General features: G+C 40.7%; 1 protein-coding gene across 1 annotated transcript; it reads right to left on the reverse strand.

Moving 5' to 3' along the window:
- Positions 1–1,129: 1,129 nt before the first annotated feature.
- snrkb (SNF related kinase b) lies at positions 1,130–19,023 on the reverse strand. Its single transcript, XM_034879009.1, has 6 exons — positions 18,734–19,023; positions 17,568–17,665; positions 17,258–17,535; positions 16,536–16,930; positions 6,387–6,528; positions 1,130–4,257 (listed from the first exon to the last, which is right to left on the reverse strand). The coding sequence occupies exons 3-6, from the start codon at positions 17,491–17,493 to the stop codon at positions 3,207–3,209; spliced, it is 1,824 nt and encodes a 607-aa protein (XP_034734900.1). The 5' UTR covers positions 17,494–17,535; positions 17,568–17,665; positions 18,734–19,023; the 3' UTR covers positions 1,130–3,206.
- Between the last annotated feature and the right edge of the window lie 622 nt (positions 19,024–19,645).

Consider the following 19,645-nt stretch of genomic DNA (forward strand, 5'->3'; position numbering starts at 1 on the left):
TTGCTGTTCTGTCTAGTTGCACGTGTTTTCTTAGGCTGCAGGGCATTGCCCATTTCGGCCACCGTGGAGAACCTTCATGACACCGCTACAGTTACTTAACAGCTTAATTACCACTTCTTTTGCTGAAATAATTATTGGATTAATCACTTAGTCGATCAACAGAAAGTTTAAAAAGAAAACATTTTTTTATAAATATGAATAACTATTTAAATTCATATTTTAAGCGAACATATTACTAATATATATAAATACATATTAGTTGCAGATCTGTATTTAAAGGTATAATATGCAGTGTTATTAAAACAATGTATAGACTAATACAAAAATAACTCTATGAGCTTATTACAATTTACACTCTGTGTCCACACTTTGTTAGTAATCACACACAGTCCTGAACTACACACACACTAATGGAGAGATGTCAGAGTGAGGGGGCTGCCAGCTGAACCAGCGTCCTGAGCAGTCGGGGGGGGTACGGTGCCTTGCTTAACAGCAACTGGCTGTGCCCAGGAGGTGAAGTGGCATCTGTCCAGCCACCAATCCACACTCCCTACTTTTTGGTCCACACGGGGACTTGAACCGGTGACCCTACAGTTCCCAACCCAACTCCCTATGGACTGAACTACTGCAAAGTTTTTTTCACAGATTTACAAAGCATATGTTTACGGCATTTACTCTCTAACTGGGATGTTTTGCTATGGACAATATACACAAGAGCAAATTACATTTAACCATTTACCCAGCTAATTTAAATAGCTCACATTACTGTATTGTGTAAACAGTTAACTTCATTTACTATTCTATGTGGTGTTTTCTTTTGCCGGATACAAATGTACCACCATAACAAGTTCCTTCCTATTGACCATTTTGAAGAGCGTCGCTTGCTGCATCTGAAGTATAGCAATGCCAAAGACGATGTGTTGGCTTAACCCCTGACTGATTTTTCTCCTATCCAAGAATGTATGCTCCTGTTGCCAGGCCATCCTCCAAAGCTTTTTGAAAATAGGTCTGGCTAACCGGTTGATAATCCAGTCTTGTGGAGAAGGGGGTATTAAGATTCTGGTGTGTGGGAAAAACAACACTGCACAATATCACGGTCCACATTCTGTATAAAAACAGCACACATTCATCCTATTGATTAAATCCACTTTAATAAATAAATACAGAAAAATAAGTTCATGGCTCGGTAGAGACGTGGTCCTAGTTACAATGTAGGTCAGTAGACACAGACACACTGAGGAGAGACAGGCTGTGCAATCACACAGGAACAAATAATGGGATTTTATCCCTCTTCTGCACAGATTTATGCTCACATGGCTGATGAAATATACGTGATAATCAGATTTCACATGACAACTGCTCCTTAGCTTATTGTACAGCTTTGGCCTTCTTTAACTTAAGAAAATTATTCACTTTTTGTCTCATCTTCTAAAGAGGAAAAATACATGTGCATGAAAAAATAATAGGAACACAGAGGCATTATATGGTATAATAATACAATACGAAAGGACTCCTCAGCTCCACAATAACATATCAAGTCATTTGGGGCCAAATGGCCAACAAATCTATCCATCAGTCCAAAGATAATCCTTTGAGAAAGCTACCAGCTGCAGTAGTCATACTGTGTGCAATTCATCATTCAGTGGGTTACCTCAAGGTACTTATAGTTACACAAGAACAATGTCCTGTCAGATCCAAGACATGGAGGTATATTGTGATAAATAACAGTAATAGCATGCACAAAGTCACATATCTCTTCAGAGAATTATTATCTTTGTCACATTATATAAAACAAAATCAAGAAAATTCATATATCTGCACATCCCAAATAATCTTGTAAGAATAATGTAATAAGTTATGATCAAATATTAAAACTGTTAAACTGTTAAGTATGAATAAAAAGAACAAGTTCAAATACAACGGAAGACCTGCATCCCAATCAATGATCAATGCTCCTATTAATAGTATACAGTATATTAGGACAAGTCATATCATTTAGACTTCAGGATTGAGAGAACAGAAAATCATATAATTTTAGTCTTAGGCATATATTACAGAGTATCACATCATATCATATGTCACGTCATAACAGTCTCAGTCTTTCTTTAATAGAGCTTATATTAAGAGCTTTTAAAACAATGAGAGAAGCAGGTTGTGCAAAGGGAAGAGAGGAAACAAGTGCTACTCTGTAGCAGAAGCTGGTTCATTGGTGTATTCTAATTCATATACTAGAAAGGATGAAATCATGGATCTACCTAGTGCTAGACCATTCTGTCTTTTAGAGCTTTTTACAGTCAGAAATAAAATGACACAGTAGCCATGTACAGTATTAAACCATTTCATCGTTGTAGGCACCTTTTAAACAAACAAAACAGACAAAGCTTATTCAACAAATACTGTTGCCTATCTCTTGCCTTTGTCATCTTTCTTCATTCTCCCTCCCTCCTCCCTGTAGGTCCAGTATTGTTTCTAAGCTACAGATTGGACACAGTCTAGTCATTGTATCTCTACGGTTGCTCCTGTAACAGGTACAAATGCGTGAGGTTCTACTGAGTCTGAGTACAGTGTGGGGCTGGGCAACGTATAAATATTATATTGACACTGATATATGAGGCTAGATATCGTCTTACATTTTGGATATCATCATATTGTAATATGAGCCAAGTGTTGTCTTTTCCTGGTTTTAGAGGCTGCTGCAAAGTGAGGTCCTTTTCTGAAATTACTAGTATTACTAGCTAGTTTTATTATTTGCCTTTACCCACTTAGTCATTGTATCAACATGATTGGTGATTATTCATCAAAACTCTCATTGTGTTAACATTTTGTGAAAACACCAATAGTCAACCCTACAATATTGCCGCAATATCGATCGTTATCAACGTAATTGGTGATATTTGATTTTCTCCACACCACCCTGCTCTACCACTGTGCTGTACACACTAGCTTGACACAATGTTTCTTAAATGAGCACAATGCTAGAACTGAGTGTTTGTAGGAATGAAGCTGTACGCGTCCCATCCAGCACACTGAGGCCTTTGCTCTACTGCCTAAAGGTCTCTGCACTAGAAAGGCTTAACAGGGAGCGCAGCCGTTTGCCATTTCATAAGGTGTGTGCTCTGTAGCCAGCCACTTGCCCACTGCATAACAGTCTGCATGTCCCAAGTGAGCAAGCAGCACACCGCAGGCAGCACAAAGGCTGCTTTTACTTATAGCACATGGCAGCAGTTGTACTGAGTCAGCGGCAGGATCTTGGGCTTGTTGTGTGTTGGTATGTTCAAGGCCAGAGCTTTCTCACACAGAGGAAACTGAAAGAGTCTCTCACGCAGCTTTATGCTATGTCGTTTCCCCTGCTCTAGCCTCGGAGCAGCCTCATCCCGGGTCCCCAAAGCATTGTGGGGTTGAGATCTGTCTGTTAAGAGGCCATCTCTTCCACCCTCCTCTGCTTTCTCATCTTGTTCTCCTTCTCTTTCTTTTTTTTGGGCTTCTTTCTCGTTCCGGATGAGTTTGGAAGAGGATGCAGGGAGAAGAGGAGGATGTTTGTTGGTGTTGTTGTTAGGTTCTGTCCCCTCGTTGTTTCCTTCCTCTGGGCTTGCGGAGTCTGGCTGCCCTTGACAGCACGGTACCCCTAAACCAGTTAGAGATAATGGTAGGGCTTCAAGTGTCTGACTGATCGGCTTGTCTCCATTTCTGACTGGCTGGTCTGAAATCACACAATCACTCTCTTCTTTCTCTATTTCCATCGCCATATCTTCCTGCTCCTCCTCTTCCTCCTCTATTATCTCCACTAAGCTGCCCAATTTCCACTGTTCTTCCTCTTCCCTGCACTCTTGATCTGCACCATCAAGCATCTCCTCAGCTTCTTTCTCTGGCTCTGCTACTAAACCTTTACCCTCCTTTGCCAAACTGCCCTCCTCCTCATCCTCCTCTTCTTCTTCCTCCTCACAGATCTGCTGTAGTGCAGGTAGGTTCTTGGTGGCAGGAGGTTCCTCAGCCAGAGATGGACGGAGGGTGAGGCTGAGGCTGGGTTGCCAAGGGCCAGGGAAAGCCTGCTGAGGCGGGGGCCTGGCGGCGAGCAGGTCCCCACATTCAGGTACTCCTGATCGGGGAGAGCAGGGGGAGAGGGCCCCTGAGAGCCAGTGTGGTGGGGCCTCTGGGCTGAGCAAGATGTTATCCAGCCCTTGCAGCCAGTGATGAGCCTCAATCTCCTCGAGCGAGGCCCGGCAAGACGGGTCCTTCTGGAGCATCCTGGATATCAGACTGACCGGGCAAAGACAGAGAGGTTTATTGTTTCATGGAAAAGATATAAGCTGCTTGATTGCTTCCTTTAAATTTTGGTGATCAGCCATTACAGCAACTGAATTGGCACAGAGAATTACCTGATTTACATCTGATCTAGGTCATCTCAATGCATAACTATGCTATCATTTCTTGAAACCTGTATCAGTTTCTAATATCCAGGAGGTTGTTCTGTTCTATTCTGCTCCTTTTCTGAAATCAAATACACCAATAAAAGAAAGGCGTTCATTCAGGGACATTTCAGGGCAAGAACTGCATGCAGATACAGGGCTGTACCTTCAAGCTGTATTATGATGGTGAAAATGGCAATTTAAAAATAGTGAAACATGACAACGTACCACGCTAACCACTTTGTCATGTTTCACTATTTTCAAATTGCCAATTTCCCAATCCTGGGTGTTTATAAGCTCATGTTTAAAAGGATAACGTTGGTTTTGTTCAATACTTTTCTCATTGCCAACAAAAGCAATCCAATGAAAAAACCAAAACAACAATGTGTTAGTCTGTCTCTCAATAATTTATGACTTTCCTGCCCTGTATTTGATCTTTTGGTCACATGACTATTTATTTCTGCCTGAAGATGTACATCTTACATTTACATTTTTTTAAAGGCTTAGTCATTTCCCAAAACAGCTGGGCACTGTTGATTGTACCAAACATTATTTAAAAATTATTAAATGGTCTATTTTAGGGAGAAATACTTTCAGTGCATGTTCATCATAAACTGTAAATAATAGTCTACGTATTCATGGAAAAAAAGGAACATGATTCCTAGTACAACAGTGTGGCTCATTTATGTGTTTAAAAAAAATTTTGGACAACAATGTGCTCAATGGCACAGAGGAATAAGATGCAATCAGTTACAAAAAAAAAACTTTTATAATTAACCGGTAATGTCTTTGACAGGCATGAGAAAATGTTGAAAAAAGACTTTTGTAAATTACTTTTTAATACCTTCTGGGGACTTTTTTAAGGTGACTTTTTAAGGATCTACAGATACACCGTACCAGCGTTTGGATTTCTGTAGCATATGTAAAACGGGTCGGCCCTTTTTTAATGTGGATCTTAATTTTTATTTGGATTTGCTAAACATCTGCTAACCATCTACTTCCTTCCATCCACTTCCTTCCATCCATCCATTATCTGTAACCGTGTATCCTATTCAGGGTTGCGGGGATCCAAGGGTCCCAGATAACATTGAGCAAGAGGCGGGGTACACCATTGACTTGTTGCCAGGCAATCACAGGGCTGACACATAGAGACAGAAACCATTCACACTCACAGGAAACCTAACATGCATGTCTGTGGGAGGAACCATGAGAACCCTGAGAAAACACAGGGTGAACATGAAAGCTTCATGCAGAAGGGTGTACACTGGCCAGTGGATTCAGACCCACTGTAACACTGTGTCACCCCATTTACTTTCTCTATTCAATAATTCCTCTCTTAAGTCAATAGGGAGCTAGTAAGAAAATCTGGAAGATAAGGTGAATTTTTTTAATGTAATTTACTCTCCAAAGTTGCTGTTGTTGACCCTATAGTTCTGTGAGCTAAGCACAGTGTGTGCTTAGCCAGTGGGGTGTTTTTGTTGGAGGTGTGAGTACGGAAAGTGAAGTGAGAAGACACATACAGTATATGTGAGTTTTATTTACTTTCAGAGGTGTGTCTGGAGTGCCTCTGACAAGATTGAAATATGGTTTAAGGAGACAGTTGTTTTGTACTGAAGTAAGGAATAGCTAATATTTGATGGATAACACTCACTGTTTAAAGCCACTGTATTTGCAGCCTCTGAGATAACTAGGACATTTGCAGTATCTACTGAAACGCACACTAATGAGATGATTTTACGGTCAGCAGCTTCTGATGACAGTGTGACCCACAACATCTATTCCACAGCAGAAAACCTGTGTGAGCAGAATAAACCTATAAATAAAGAATACATTTATAAACAAGAAAAGAAAACCTGCAAAGATAATAAAATTGTTTTCTGTTACAGATAACCCTTTTTTTTTTTAAGCTGTGATGAGTGAGGAACCTAAATGTTCAACAGTTGCTATGGTCTAACCTTAGTGTCATTCATTAATACTCACTCTCTGCAGTCGTCTGAAACATGTTTGGGGACGCAGTAGCGACAGTCCAGAATCATGACCAGCGTCTCACTGTCGTTGGTTTCCTGAAAGGGAGGGACTCCACACACCAACATGTACAGGATCACCCCTAGAGACCAGATATCTGGAACACACACACACACATAGCACAAAAAGTGCCTTTAAAAAACAAATCATGTCATCCAACCTGCAATCAGATCATATTTAGAATTCTATAAACTCTATGAATTCAATGAATTCTATAAGTGTTTTAAAAATAAATAAATGTCCCTTTCAAATATGAATTTAAAACACCATTGCAGTTATTTTCTAAAAGAACACAAAGATGAGGAGAAAATCTGATTTTGTCTTAGAAATCTACATAAAAAGGATCAAATGTGGACACACACACACACACACACACACACACACACACACACACACACACACAAAAACACTTTCTGGTGCTGACAGTGTTCTTTTCGCGTCTCCTCCCTTTCCTTCCTCCTCACCCCCTCCCTCTCTCGTCCTCATGCAGATCCTGTGAGAGGACGTCCGTGCAAACTCAGAACAGCCTGAACCGGGCGAGAACAACGTGGCGACCGGTTCAGGGAAACACACACACACACTCCGAGGAAAGGGAGCTGAGGGCTGAAGGCCATAATAAACAGAGGGCCTGTTGTGTGCTATTCTGAGAATGATCGTGCTTTCTCTCTTGTTTCTGTTTCTCCTTGTGTTTCTCCCAAACATTAGAAGTAGGAACACTGCACATGCTGTTCACACTTTGTTAACCCTGATGTAACCCTAGATATAAAAATTTTGCATTTTTGACTTACATAACTATGTGTGCATGTGTTTATGTTCTTGGCCAGAATTAAAAAATGTACCAAACACAATTACTGTACTGAAATAAAAACTGTGACCCCCAAACCATGATGTGAACCGATCCATGAATTTCATGAACCGCTCCGCTCCTAACAAGCATTCATCTTCAGAGGATGACTCTGGTGATCCCTGAAATTCCCTCTTTTCTTTATCAGGTCAACTTTTCACTCATTCCAATCCTTTCTTTTAGAACCAAATAAATACCTGCAAATCTAATAACATTCCCTCAGCCTCAACTGTACTAAATGTTTAGAGCAAATTAGCAAATGTTAGCATGCTAAACTGATGGTGAAAATGGTAAACATTATACCTGCTTAATATCAACATGTTAGTATTGTCATTGTAAGCATGTTAGCATGCAGATGTTAGCATTTATCTCAAAGCACAGCCTCATGGAGTTGCCAGCATGGAAACAGTGTGGGTATAACTAATCATTTTGACATTCATTATCTTAGACTGCTGACAAAAGTGGAGATGTACTTGTTTTGAAAAAAGAGTTGACATCAACATTCTTTTCTGAGAATATACGTAGTATTTAGATAAGATAAGGATGCAGCATCATTGCTTGTGCAATCACATTAGTTCAATCTATGTAAAATAACACATAATAGTAGTGTAATATTACAAGTTTTAGGTTTTAAATTACATTATCCAAGGCAGATTAGATGAACAGGAATTAAAAAACTTAACTCTTTCAGAACACAATGAAATCCAAACACTGTAGTTGATTCAGACCCCGATCCATGGATTCTCCCACGTACCAGTCCCATGTGTGATAAGCATTCAGCCATTGTCCCACACTATACTCATGATGGTCCAAACAATGGCCCTCAGCCCTCGCCACACAACATACACTCAAGTGAATGCACAATATAGTCCAAAGACATCTTATGCAACAAGGAAGAGAAGGCACTCAGTGCTGGGCCTGGGAGTGTACTTTACTCTGCTCACTGGTAAGGGTGGGAATCTCTGGGCACCTCACGATTTGATTAGATTACGATTCAGAGGTCAAGGATTCCATTCTAAACCGAACATTTTTTTTTGTGAGCTAATTATTTTTTTTGTAAATTAAAAAAACATAAACATTTACAAACAGTAACAACAACAGGAGGGAGGGAGACAAAACAACACATACAGATACAAAAACACACACACATACACACAGACAAAAGGTCCAGAGGTCCAGGCTGATCTCACAGAGTCCGCAATGCTCTGCTAAGTGTCCAGAGTTTTTCCCGGCGCTCCATTAATCCGCGCCCTGGAAAGTTCCATATACACTACATCCAAGTAGGAAAGGTTCCATGTGCAGATAAACAGTCAATCAATCAATCAAAACGTATTTATATAGCACGTTACAGCAACCAGCAGATATAAATGAAGAATAAAATTTCCACACCACTGCTACGTATAAAAAGCCAGACTAAACAGATACCTTTTGAGTTTGGACTAAAAAAGAGCTACATCTGTAATACTACGAATATCAGGGGGTAACTTGTTCCAGAGTCTCGGGGCAGCAACTGCACCTTGGTACTTCCAAAACCTGCTGACTTGAAGAACGGAATGACCAGTTGTGCTTTTGCAAAGTTAAAATTTCAGACAAATACTCTGGGGCCAGACCATTTAAGGCCTTGAAAATAAACAATAGAATCTATTCTAAAACGCACAGGGAGCTAATATAGAGTGTAGAGAACGGGAGTGATATGTGCATGTCTAGATGTATTTGTTAAATAGCGAGCAGCTGCATTTTGCACAAGGTGAAGACTTGAGATGGACGGCTGATTCAGACCAACATAGAAAGCATTAGAGTAGTCCAACCTTGAACTAATAAAGCATGAAGAGGTTCTAGGTTGTGCCTGCTCAGGACTTAACTTTAGCCAGGAGACGAAGCTGGAAAAATCTCTCTAACATTATTACTGATCTGATCTGCAAATTTCATGCTGCAATCAAAAGCAACCCCCACATTTTTTGACAGCTGACCTAGTGTAACTCAAAGCTGGACCATTTTGCATGCCTGAAGTACTGAAAATAATACACTCTGTTTTATCTTCATTCAAATTAAGAAAGTTTTCTGAAAGCCACAACTTAATATTAGTGATACAACAAAGCAGGGAGTTTAGTGTGACACTGTCATTTGCTTTCTTAGGCAACTCATCTGCATAGCAATGAAATGAAAGGATATGCTTCTCTATAATAGCCCTTAAAGGCAGCAAACAAAATGGGGCCAAGAATGGATCCCTGGGGGACCCCACAAGAGAGAGGAGCAACTGATGAGGAGAGGTCACCAATCAAAACAGAAAAGGTCCTATTTGCCAAAGAAAACTATGGACACTTAGCAGAGCATTGCAGATTCTGTGAGGTCATTTTGGAAACTTGCACAGGTGATTGGTCCCTTGTCTTGTATCTGTCTGTGTGTGTGTGTGTGTGTGTGTGTGTGTGTGTTTTTGTGTTTCTGTTTCTGCATGTATTGCTTTGCCAAGACATTGACAGTGACAGGCACAGTAACATTAAACAAGGTGGAGATTTAGGATGCATTATTGTTTAAGAACTGACCAACGGGAGAGCACTCCCAGATCATGTGAAGATATGTGCCTTGTGCTTTCATTGGTCAGAAAGTGCATTACAGGCTATTAATTGTTTTCCTGTGGTGCATTCTAACAGGGGTGAGATATGTCCTATGAATGAAATTGTAGTGAATCTGCTGATGGTCTGGATTGTGAGACCTTACATTATGCCAGTTGAGATCGATACTCAGGACTGGGCAATCGCATGCTCAGGTCCACTTCATAGGAAGGGCCGAGCGGCCAGGTAAAACTAAGAACTGATAAAGCCAAGGCACCATACCACAGTTTTTAGGCTGTGCAGAAAATAACTTCCAAATAGGATGATTGGGCAAAGGCTTCTGCCAAGGAACAACGTATGCCTTGAGCGCTGACCTTAACTGAAGGTAAAAGGAAAAAGAGGAACGTGGTAGACTGAGTGCATTTTGTAAGTCAGAGAAGGGAAACAAGCCAACCTCACCAAAAATGTCTATTAGACAATGAATTTATTCCCTTTGTGAGCTGTTATTGGCCTCCCACCAATCCGTAGTGCAGCATTATTGAATAATGGGGAAAAAGTGTGCCAGTTACAAGCTACACAACAGTATGTGTCAGCTAACCTTTAAGTTTTGATAAGATGAGAGATAATGGGGCCAAAGCGTAGCTGGCACTGTTTATTAGAAACATTGGCAAAAAGAACGTCATGGAACTGTCATAGCACTCTAAGGTATGCCAGCAAACACATCTGGATTAAACCAAGTAAGGAGGGGTCTTAACAGAAAGGACCAGAAATAATTTTTAAAGTTGCCTTTCCAGATAAATTTAGATAACACTGATTGTAATTTACGCCAGTAGCCAGCAGGAGGAGAGAGAAGTAGCAGAGAGCTAATAAAATTAATCTTGGGTAAAACATTCCTTTTAACCACTGAGATATGGGAAGACCCATCCACTTTTCAATATCTTTCAAAACGCTGTTCAGAGCAAAAGAATATAAATATGTAATGAATAAAAAACAAAAACATTGTCCGCAAATAATGAGAGATGATGCTGTGTACCAAGAATGTATATTGGTGACACCATAATTGACTGGCGAATGGTTTGAGTTCTGACTCAAACCATAAAACTGGCCACTTAAGCCTGTCAAAAGCTTTCATTGCGTCAAGAGAGCGAAGTGACATTGGGGTCTTACTGTCCTGTGCCGCATCAACAATGTGGAGCTGACGTCTAACAATATCTGCGGCCATTCTAGTTTTTATGAATCCAGTTTGGTGTACATACACATATACTAGGGCTGCACGATATTGGCAAAAAATCTTAAAAATTGTGATATTTTTCCCCCTGCGATATATATTGCTATATAAAAAAAAAGTAATAAAATAATTTAAAAAATAATTTTAAAATACAGACCTGCATGTCACGCGCACTAGCAACACAAGAACAATTAAATCAGTGTAAATGACGTTAGATCAGACACAGACTTGTTATTTTTCCAGCGTCGTGGCTCCGAACTGTACATAAGTTGGGACAGACGGAGGCCTTGCTAGCTTTAGCCTAGATGGTAGTAGCATTCTGCGGGGGAAATGGCCGGGAGACGTTGTGATTATGTGCATTAATCAGGTGATTTTTTTGCATTATTTCTTGGGAATCAGATCAGAGTTTCAAGGATAATTTAAGACATGTTGCATGTTCTTAAAATATGTGTACACACACACATACACACACAAACACACACACACACAGCGGTTTAGTACTTTACTTTTGTACCTGTAGGGGACTTGCAAAGACATATTCTAACATAATTTTGAATTTTAGTCTACTGTGAGTTTGGCTCCAAAATAATGGGTCCCCCATTTCCTATAATCCAACTCAGTAGCATCTATTGTTAGACCCACCCTGATGACATCACCATCAGGGTTATTTTCTCAAACTTTAGAAATCTTCTTCAGAACTGGAGAAGACATTACACAACTGTTTTCCCAGGCTTGGTATTCTTTCTCTTGATTGTATTATGAAACATTGGTGGAGTGCCCCTGTAAAAACTGAGTAGACTTTGTCATTCAATAAATGCAACATGGTTTTTGACAAAGCAGAAGATTTCGTGACATAAAATATGTATTCAAAGTACTTCCACTTTAAGTTTGTAATCAAAATCAAAAAGGTGGACAGTTGATGTCCACTTCATTTGTCAGCTTACACACTCACACACACATGCTGCTCCCAAAGGACTTATTTGTGTTGTACAATTTCCCCCGAAGTGATGTAAATGATTTCGGATTGTGTTGCTATAATGGATGATGTGCACCATTTTATTTCCAACTCTGAACAGTTGAGCCTTCAGGTTGATATGAAAACACTGACAAAGAGGTTTTGTCTGAAAAATCTTCATAGTTCCATGCTGCTTCCAGCTGAGCAACGAGAAACCATCACCCTCCAACCTGGAACAGAGAAATGAGTGGACTCTGCCATTTACCTGTTTTAGAAAGCAGCTTTTTCTCCAATCAAACTCAATATCTGTTGCACTCAAAAATATGTGGTGTATCATTTCCTGCTTGGCTCAATTATCCAAGTTTATAAGACATGTGGACCACATTATAAATAAATAGGCCCAAAAATGAAACCATGACCACATGTCACAATCCCATTGATTCAATGCTACTTACACCTCATAGCACAAAAAAAGAGTGTGTAGCTGTTGCCCAGAGAGGCTTATAGTATCTGCCAAATGCAGAACTTCCTTCTGCTCAGAACATAGTCCACCAATTAAGGTCCCACTCTCTTCTTATCTGACATTTACTGTAACTTTAATGCCAAGCACTTCTCCTTCATAACTCACCAAACCTTGCAATATTTAGATTCAGGCATAGCACATTCATATATAAAGACACACTTTAATTTGTGGTCTACTTAGTCTGTGACAAACCATACCCAGTTCTAACAGATTTTAAGTTCTGATCACTAGAACAAAAGAAGACCATTTGGCTAACACAAACATTTATCATTAATACTTATTTCCACCACGCTGTATCAGTACTGGAGTATGGTCTGGCTACACAGCTTATCATCCTGGGAAAGAGGAAAAACACTCTGGCTTGTTTGCATTTCTTTAAACCAATCACAATTGTCTTAGACAGCAATGCTGCTCTTGCAAAATAGACAGAGGGGGGGAAGACTGCCTGGGCGCAGGATGTCAGGCTTTATCCTAGTACTGTTCATCTGGTAAACCAGACTAGACCACTAGTGACGTCCTTCCACGTACCTAACATTAAACTTAGACCTCAAAAAACGCATATGCTCAGCAAAGTAATGGGCCGATATAATGTAACTACAGTAGTAGTAGCAATGTTTATCTTTATCAAAGTAGTCAAGAGACCCAAATGACCCATGTGTCAATCCTCCACATCATGTGACTATCAACTCTCATATACACACACACACACACACACACACACACACAATTACACAAACATATCATATGACAGAGCATGCATATAATGCAGACTCCTAGCAGTGAAGGAACTACAGGGAATTAAACCTCACTCTGTTTATAGACAAAATATAAAAGAGACACAGAGACCAGTGTCTGAGTGAATGAGTGTGTGTGTGTGTGTGTGTGTGTCTGTGTGTGTGTGTGTGTGTGTATGTGCATGTGTGCGTGTGTATGTGTGTGAAGATGGGTTTATGAGTCACCTTATTAAACTGAGATCACTAACGGACACTCTGTGCAGCTCAGGATTATCACCAGACCCGGACTGGCCATCGTTAGCACCAGGGTAAAGCTGATAGGCTCGGACCTATGTTAACCCTAAACTTAGACACCTGTGGGACCTTTGGCAATTTTGTCCGACATTCCTGTCTTTACAAGGCAGTAGCGGGCTCTTAGATGAAGATCTCTGTATCTTATAAAACTAGACGATCTAAGGAATTAATTGGTACCAAACAGGTAAAGCTAGCCTGTCTGAAAAGGAGCAAAGTTTTGCTATAAATTTAAGCTTAATTTTGGCAAGGGAAAAACTGGCAAAAAGGGTCCCTTGACCTCTCACCTCAAGATATCTGAATGAAAATGTTTTTCTATTGGTACCCATGAGTTTCCTTTTTAACAGACATAACATACGTACCCACTCCCATCCAGTTTGCGGCAAAATCCATGCCGTCTCATGCAGTATAAATGTGTTATTTTCTCCAATTCTAAATGTATTGGTGTATTTGAATAATTTCTACGTACTGGGTCACCAAACGTCTTGGAGTTGCTTAGTACATTGGATATGGCTGGAAACCTGAAACCCCTGTGGATTCAATAAGCCCAATTGTATTAATGTGTTAATCCACATTGTAGCTATTTTATTGTAATGAATACATTTTTAGAAACTTGACCTCACTGTATAAATGTACCCGTTTAGACCTCTAGGATAATCACAGCCTCATAAAACTGTACAACCACAAACTTGAGACCTAGCGCATTTAGAGGACGTACGGCTTTCACAGGTATATTAAAAATCAGGGAGTTTCTCAGCAGTTTACTGAACATAAGCACTCGCCATTCAATTGAAGAACAATTCTTGCAGAAATCTACAAATGTCAAAGGTTTTTGGTACCAAAACACAGCACAGATTTTGTCAATTCTCAAGTCCTCAAAAATGGTTATATTTCAGCATCAAACCCCTCTAAGAAATGGTATCAACCCAAATGTTCCTGCAACAACTTATGAGACATAATTGAGCATTATAATGGCCATCATAACAGTACACAGAAAAAAGTAACAGCATACGTGGGCTGTTGTGAATGTGTGAGTATTGGCCTGGACAGCTGTTAGATTCCTGGCTTAAATCATTCATCATCATCAGTCTGTCCCTGCTTGTTACACGCAGTACTGTATACTGTATGTACAGTATGGGTGTGTGTGCGGGTGATGGAGGTGTACATTTTCAACAAAGTGATGATGTAATCGTGATAGTCATAGGTTGAATCATGTTGAAATAGAACCAAAAAGTGCACTTGAGTTGAGGTGAGGCAGAAAACAGTCTTGGAGGAGGTAATAACCATTTCAAATGGACGCCTTCGTGTGGACACTTTTAGAAACAGGAACTCACATGAAACAAGGAACTAACACAACAAATAAGCCATGTTGAAGTTGTGGATGTACTGTATGTCGCCACTTCTCATCATGCCCTTGGTTAAAAAACAAAAAAACATTCCACCAAGACTATTAGGCTACAAGCAGACAACAACACAAGACAATATATAAATAAATAAAACCCAAGACCATTATTTTGTTAAATAACACTTTCACTGGTTTTAACAGATTTGCAACTCATCCTTGCCATGTGCAGTAAAAAAAACGCTATAGATCCGTCCAAAAGAACACCTCCTAATTGCATTTGTATTCAGCGCCGATGCTTTTGTAGTCACCAGAAGAAAAAAAACACAGCCAAACCCTGCCAAAATCCATCCTAGTCCAGCTTAGCAGACAAGACCACCAACCTCCCTGAAGCCAACTTGCTGTGTTTCCCACCAGGGACCAAATCCCTCAGTTTTCTTTCTGTTCCTATGTCAAATCCTATTGGCCGGCCTCACCTCTAATGTTGCACAGATCCAAGCAGTACATACCAACCTTTATACAAAACAGTGATGCAAGGCACCTTTTCCTTCTGCTATCTATCTCTGTCTTTCTCTCTCTTTATCACATGCACACGCACACGCAATGCAGTGTGAGAGAACAGTGGTAAGCTGCAGTGTTTGGTTCCACTTCAGAACTCACTGTTGGCTCATGACTGGCTGGTTGGCTCAGACTGACCCAGATACACACACTAATCCTTTATGGACACACACACACTTACTAACAAACATAGATCCATTTACACACAGGCACAGACAAATACAAGCTCATAACTATGAAAGGGTATACAGAGCAGGAACACATGTACTTAATACAAGAAAATACACAAGGGGGGGTCAAGGGTCAAGGATACACACACACAAAGAACCAGCCCTCCAGTTAAATTTGGGATACAAACACATTTGTCATGTTGATAATTTGTTGTTTTTGTTTCAAAGGTTATTGTAGGAAACACCACGACAATTACAACTTCACCTCATCTGATAGTGTTGTAAAATCAAATGCTGCAGAACAGCCAAAGCAGCTTGAAAGTGCTCCGAACAAAATGGAAATCTGAACATCTACAATTACAAGACAACTTCGCAAAACTGATGTGAGAACTATTGTGGGGTTAAATGCTGATCTCAAAACAGAATGACTAGGATATTGCGTATAGCCCCCGGCCAATATTTTAATATATGCAAATGAGTTATGTCAGAATCAGCAGGAAAAATAATGTGTTTAACTAGGAGCTTGCACATATTGCTTTTCTAAGCAAGGAGTTCCAACCTTTTTAGTGTGATCTCTTGCCACTGGCTGCATGTGTCTACCTATTGTAAACAGTTTAACCAAAGAGTTTTTTTCCTTGTATCATATAAATCATTACCTATAGGTAAAATCGTGTAGTAGTTCCAGAATCTGAAGAAGTTAAGCTACATTTAGAGGAAAGTCGGACCTATTAAACTAGATAACTAGATGTAACACGTTTATTTTATGCTTTTCTTTTTCTGTTGATGACTAAAATTTCTAGTTGGTTTCTGACCCTTCAGATTTCTCGTGTCCCCATGTGGGGGTTAGGGTTAGTTCAGTTAACTCTCAGATGCAAAAAAAATGTAATTTTTAAAATCTATTTCTCACCCACAGCTGGAGCATCATACTCTTCTCCCAGCAGAATCTCTGGAGCGGAGTACGCCAGTGACCCACAGCTGGTGGCCAACATTGTCCCGGGTTGGAATAGGTTGCTGAACCCAAAGTCTGTCAGCTTCACCGCACCTTGCTGGGGAAAGAACACCACATTTTCGGGCTTCAGGTCCCGGTGAACCACATGGAGCTGGTGGCAGTACGCCACAGCACACACAATCTGGGCAAAATGGCGCTTGGCGGTGCCCTCAGCCACGCCGCCCTCATGACGAAGGATGTAGTCGTAGAGGTCGCCCCCCTCGGCCAGCTCCATGACAAGGTACAGGGTGGTGGGCGTGTCGATGACCTCGTAGAGGCAAACCACATTGGGATGCTGCACCAGCCTCATGCACCTGAAAATAATAAGTAATGAAAGTAAGATTATTAAAAACCAAGGAACTAAGAATATTACCTTTCAATAGTTTTAAATAAGGATGATTTGAGTGATGCACTTATATGCACTTCATGGCATTTATAATTCAGGCATTGTTTTTTGTTTGTTCCATGTTTGCTCAGATTAGATTAAGATGATCACACTGTCCGTTTGAAATCCCAATAAAGCTGAACAAAAAATATTGCTACAAAGTGCTCCCGCTGCAGTTTTTCAACCAGTTTTTAATCTGTTTCTAAATTTTCTAAAATCTTTCTTCTCAACCTTTGTCTTAATTAATATTCTTTACCTCACTTCCTGTAAGAGGTGGCTTGTTGCCATAACATCAAGTTTTGTCTTGTCAATCATCTTGACAGCAACCAGTCTCCCAGTGTTGACATGACGAGCCAGTTTGACCACAGCAAAGTGGCCCCTGCCCAATGTCCGACCCAGTTGGTACAGTCCGCTGAGATCAGAGCGACTGGGGCTGCAACTGGTGTCCAGATGTCCATCCTGGGCTGAGGTTATTTCTCCAGAGGAGTCCATGTTTGTAACAAAGAGGGAGTTTGGAGGAAAAGAGCAACTGAACTGGAGGGCTTTAGGAAGATGGACAAAGGGACAAAAGGAAATAGTAGATGGAAAATTGTGTGTCAAGTTGTCAGGGACAGAGGGAAGAAGGGGTGCAGGGCAGCAAAGTTCCTCATTGATAGGGAGTTGCCTGTCAGGACAAAGAAAAGACGACACAATGAGACAAAATGACAGCATTGATGATTTTGGTCTTGGCCCAAAGGGAAAAGGGCTTGGATTAGGCCAGCTGACGCTAATGCCTCATCCCTTCAGGCACTGGTCGAAAAACAAATAGATATTTCACATATTTTAATAAAGGCAGAGAAGACAGAACAAGTTCAAATTAAGTGGCGAAGACTAGATTGCAATGTATACATTGTAATGTAGTGGAATGAGAGTAGTAGAGGGTAAATATTATTTTATTGTCTGATATTGAAGAGGCTGTGTTTGTCTTTATCTCAAATAACACCCAGCCAGCACTAATGGCATGCCAAATCAATACTGTAACAGGAAACCATAATGTATGTATGTGTGTGTGTGTGTGTGTGTGTGTGTGTGTGTGTGTGTGTGTGTGTGTGTGTGTGTGTGTGTGTGTGTGTGTGTGTCATTAGTTTGGTGAAGAGGGTCAAAAGGTGGCATTAGACCTGATGATGTCATCATCAGATCTTCCCCAAGGTAACAAGTTCTGCTAAAATCATTATCTTCATTACCATGTTCATCATCTACACAATTATGTCAACTTCATTGCAGTAATCTTTATCCTATTCATCCTCATCATTGTCAAGGCTCATCATCATCAACATCATCATCATCATCTCTTATTTATCACTAGGATGGCAGCACCACTGTTCCCATTAAAGGCAACAGCAGCCTTTTCTCACAGCTGTACTGTGCCAAGTGTACAGAAGTAGGCTACGTTAGGCCTCATCGTGTTAAAAACGCGATGATATCTTCGGCTGTACAGGTTTATTAGGTCCAATTCAATGCGAAAACCTGCCTGTGGGCTGCTATCCTTGTGGTAAGGCCAGCTGCTCTCTACTTAGTCTCAACTGCAGTCCCGACTTGGCACATACGCACACAGTAGTCATCCTCCCGGCTGCTGCTCAACACCTCCAAACAAACGCTACTAACAACCTCACTGACAGCGCCACAGGAATACATGCCGCTACTGGACAACAGAGGCAGCTATAAAAACCCTGTTATCTCGGTGCCAACTTACCACTGTTGTGCAAATATCCCGTCTGCGAGCTGTTAAACCAAAAGTTCTTTCTGTCACCCACAGCCTCACACTTGGTGTCACTGAATTCAGACGTAGGAAATGACAGCGCTGCCTTTTCGTTTTCTTTCATAATCTTCCATGTTTGCGGTCCATGTGTGCACATACTTTTACATTAACTGCCTGCCTTCTGCCTCATTTATTCATTCCAGAGGTACGAGCTGGTGTGACCGCGCGCCCACTCCGCAAAACGAGTTCACGCAAGAGTGGGACAGAACGTTTCGTTCGCGCGCGTGCACGTACATACGCGCGTGTGTCCAGCTTCCTTCTGACGTCAATACATTCTAACTCGCTCCCGCGGCGCAGCAGCAGCCAGCGGCCGCGAGCCTGTAGTACGCATGCTCGTTGGTAGTGAAGAGAGGAAACTGACTGAATGGATGCTTCGGAAGTCCAAGAAATTATATAACTGACTGATGTGTGCTTTTCTTAAAATAGCATGGAGGCACAATAAGCTATGCCATAACATAGCTATATTGGTAACGCGTATAGACTTACGTAACATTCCTAAGATGCTTCAATCACAGGCCGGTAATTACTTTATTAATTTGGCCAAAAATCACACACATCAAAAAGGGCAACGAGGGAAATGAGGACCTAAACAAAAAGTGGTTTCTATTTACAGCCTTCTTGCTTTTAGAATGGGAGCATCCTAAGGGCAATCCTGTAGGCTGCCATCTCTATAGGGAGCTAGTGCATAGTGACCATTTAGTGACCTCGTGAAGCCTAATGTAGCCTTAAGTTTGTGTGTGTTTTAGCCTATTTCCATATACATGTATTACATGATGTCACATTTAGCATCACCTTACAGACATTCACTATCTTAAACGTACTGTTTATTATGTATTTTTGTTATCT

Source organism: Etheostoma cragini, chromosome 8 (genome assembly GCF_013103735.1).
Source record: "Etheostoma cragini isolate CJK2018 chromosome 8, CSU_Ecrag_1.0, whole genome shotgun sequence".
Taxonomy (NCBI): Eukaryota; Metazoa; Chordata; class Actinopteri; order Perciformes; family Percidae; genus Etheostoma; species Etheostoma cragini.

What these genes read in the sequence shown, in the direction of transcription:
- snrkb (XM_034879009.1), bottom strand. Translation starts at nt 17,493, where the DNA reads ATGGACTCCTCTGGAGAAATAACCTCAGCCCAGGATGGACATCTGGAC. An exon ending in CACCTCTTACAGGAAGTGAG is followed by an intron (nt 16,931 to 17,257) that starts GTAAAGAATATT and finishes TATTATTTTCAG; the next exon opens with GTGCATGAGGCTGGTGCAGC. An exon ending in GTTTCAGACGACTGCAGAGA is followed by an intron (nt 4,258 to 6,386) that starts GTGAGTATTAAT and finishes TTGCCCGGTCAG; the next exon opens with TCTGATATCCAGGATGCTCC.